The 2,866-nt window shown below is 56.1% G+C and overlaps 1 protein-coding gene across 1 annotated transcript; it reads left to right on the forward strand.

Annotated features, from left to right (window-relative positions):
- Nucleotides 1–506: 506 nt before the first annotated feature.
- PI16 (peptidase inhibitor 16) lies at nt 507–2,323 on the forward strand (the record flags this gene model as incomplete). The annotated part of the gene is made up of 3 exons (XM_009587708.1): nt 507–725; nt 1,331–1,440; nt 2,235–2,323. Coding segments are annotated over 3 exons (418 nt in total), but the record flags the coding sequence as incomplete, so codon positions are not given.
- Between the last annotated feature and the right edge of the window lie 543 nt (nt 2,324–2,866).

Consider the following 2,866-nt stretch of genomic DNA (forward strand, 5'->3'; position numbering starts at 1 on the left):
GGGCTGTTGGCAGGCAGCCGGCCGGCCGCGTCTCGGATCCAGGCAAACAGATGATGTTTCCCAGGAGCGTGTGCTCCCAGGCTCTGTGCAGCTGCTAGGGAAGATGTGTCCCACTCTCCTCCCATCCCCACCCTGGTCAAAGAGGGATGTCCCCAGGCCCCCTCCTGTGTGACCCGGGGTGAGTTTCCTGCCTTCCTCCATCCGACTTCACGGTTTCTCCATGCTGAGTTGATCCATGATGATGATGGAGATGCTCCGGCCAGGGTTGCGAGAGTTGTGCTGACGCAGTGACCTTCCCCTGTTTGACCGATAAGCTAAGGTTTGGTTTGTGCTGCAACTGGCTGTGGAGGTCCCCTTTCCTGAGGACTATGTCAGGTAGGGATTTGAATTTTACTCATGAATGGGGAAATTGTGGCCAGAGAGCCCAGGGGTCCTCGGTTCGTGTCCTTGTGCATGTCGGAGAGCCCAGTGTCCCTCTCAGTATGCTGACGCCAAGCTCCTTTCAGAGCTGGGATGCGGAGCTGGAGGCCTTTGCTCAAGCCTATGCAGAGAAGTGCATCTGGGACCACAACAAGGAGAGGGGACGACGGGGGGAAAACCTCTTCGCTATGGCCCCAACCCTGGACCTGGAATTCGCTGTGGAAGACTGGAACGGGGAGGAGAAATACTACAACCTGACAACTTCCACGTGTGTCCCCGGGCAGATGTGTGGCCACTACACCCAGGTACCGAGCTGGTGGGGCAGAAGGATGGGGTTGTCGGGAAAGGAGCTGTACCAGAGCCCCAGCTCCTTCCAGAGTCTTTGCAAAGAGATGGGGAACCAGGCAGGAATCACAATGATACAGGGGGACCTGGGCACGGTGCCAGCCATGACCAGCCTTTTTAGAGAAGACCTCTTTTAAACAAGGTCTGCAGCCCTTTTTGGTCACTCGGCAGAGCTGGGTGCCAGCTTGTCTTAGGCAGAGATATGAAGTCTTGGTGTTTCTTCACAGCTTGGGTGGGAGCAAGGAGGAGCAGAGATGGTGGTGGTAAATATGAGGATGGATGTATGGAGGGTTCCAGGACTAAAGCAGAGATGGTGATGCTCTACCTGGGTAGGAAAACTGTGGCACTTGGATATGGGGACTGCAGCCCTAGGTTGGGAAGGTGGTCCAGACAGGGGCAAGGGCTCCTGAATGCTAAAGCAACGTGAGGATGTGGGATCTGGGGCGCACACTGAGATGAGGGGGACATTGGTGTGGTGACAGAGCAGCCTTCAAGGCGACAGGTTGCCAACGGAGTGTCCACCTTCCCCCAGTCACCTCACCTTCACCCCTGGTCTTTGCCTTAGGTGGTTTGGGCAAGCACGCATCAGATCGGCTGTGGGGCAAAGTTTTGCGAGAAGATCGATGGAATCGAAACAGAGGACATGTACCTCCTTGTTTGCAACTATTATCCCCCGTAAGTCCCATGCCTCACGTGGCTTGGTGCATCTTGATGGGGTTTCTGTGCTGGAAATGTCCTTCCTTCAATTCCTATAGCAGAGCAGGATTTGGCCTTGTTCAGAAATAAAAGCAAAGCTATTCCAAGAAAGGCCTTTGCTATCTTGGGTTGGTCACAAAGGAAGGAAGGGTTGTCTGGTGATCCTTGCCCGTGATTGCGACTGCTGAGGTCTGGTTCAGCTCCTGGCACAGACCTGAGGAGGGAGCTCCCCCCCGAGCGCTGCCCAGGGCTGATGCTGAGGGTACAACCGGCAGCTCCCTGCTCTGTGCCTTGTCCTTCCCCGCCAGCAGCAGCGGTCGCCTGGGGTGGAGAAGCACGTATGCACCAGCAGGAAGGGTTGGACATGGGAGGAGAGGTGGGTGGCCATTTGCAAAGCCCTGGGACTAGCCTGGGGGACCACTTGCTTGGAGCTGGTGAGACCAACAAAGCGGCCGGTTGCTGCCGATCTTCTTAGGGGTCTTGAGCAGGAGGGAGACAAAATCACGTGTCCAAATGCCCATTGACTGCTCTACTCTAAGGGGTGGTGAAGGATCTGGTCCATGGAACTGTCTCCCCTGGTTTTAGCAGCCGTGGGGTCAGGCTGTTGAGTAAACGGCACTGACAGTCTGTGGCAGGAGACCAAAACCTGTTTTTTACATTAATCCTGAGTATTGCCTTGACTGGGATATTCCAGTTGAATCAGACCCCCTCTTTGGGATGGGTGTTTCCCCCTCTCCTCACACCTTCTTTTTCTTGGCGTCTTCTGCTTCCAGAGGTAATATGAAAGGCCGAAAGCCGTACAAGGAAGGACCCCCATGCTCGCAATGTCCCGAGGGCAGAGTCTGTGTCAACTCCTTGTGTGGTAAGTGAAGCGAAGTGGCACGTGTGCCTTGACAGGCTACTGGGACTCAGACCCCTGGGCTGGGGTCCAAGCTCTGAACCCTCCTGGAGCTATCAGGAAGCCCTGGACCAGTAGTTCCAGGGCTGGATCGTGAGACATCAGGTGCAATGGCAGCCCCTAAGATGAGTCAGCTGCCTCAAGATGAGGAGGATCAGACAAGGACCTCGTACCCCCTTAGCCAGCAATTGTTGCCCCATGAGGATGCCCTGATCCCGAGGGGCAGGAGGTTGTGTGAGGGAGATGAGATGTCTCCAGGCTGGGAACCCCAGAGTGGGGGATGGCCCAGAGTGACCTGGGAGGGGTCAGCTGCTGCTTCACTCCCCGGCTGATTTCTGCTGGCCCTGCTCAGTGCAGGGGATCTGTTGAGGTCAGCCTACCCCAGCCCTAACCCATGGCACTTTTCGTCTCTTACCAGAACCCACTGTAGAAGAGACCACTCCAGCCCCTGTGACAACAAAGGCAAGCCCATCCGCCCCAACCACAGCCATGCCAAAACCCACAACC

The sequence above is a fragment of the Fulmarus glacialis genome, unplaced genomic scaffold, assembly GCF_000690835.1.
Source record: "Fulmarus glacialis isolate BGI_N327 unplaced genomic scaffold, ASM69083v1 Scaffold45401, whole genome shotgun sequence".
Classification (NCBI taxonomy): domain Eukaryota; kingdom Metazoa; phylum Chordata; class Aves; order Procellariiformes; family Procellariidae; genus Fulmarus; species Fulmarus glacialis.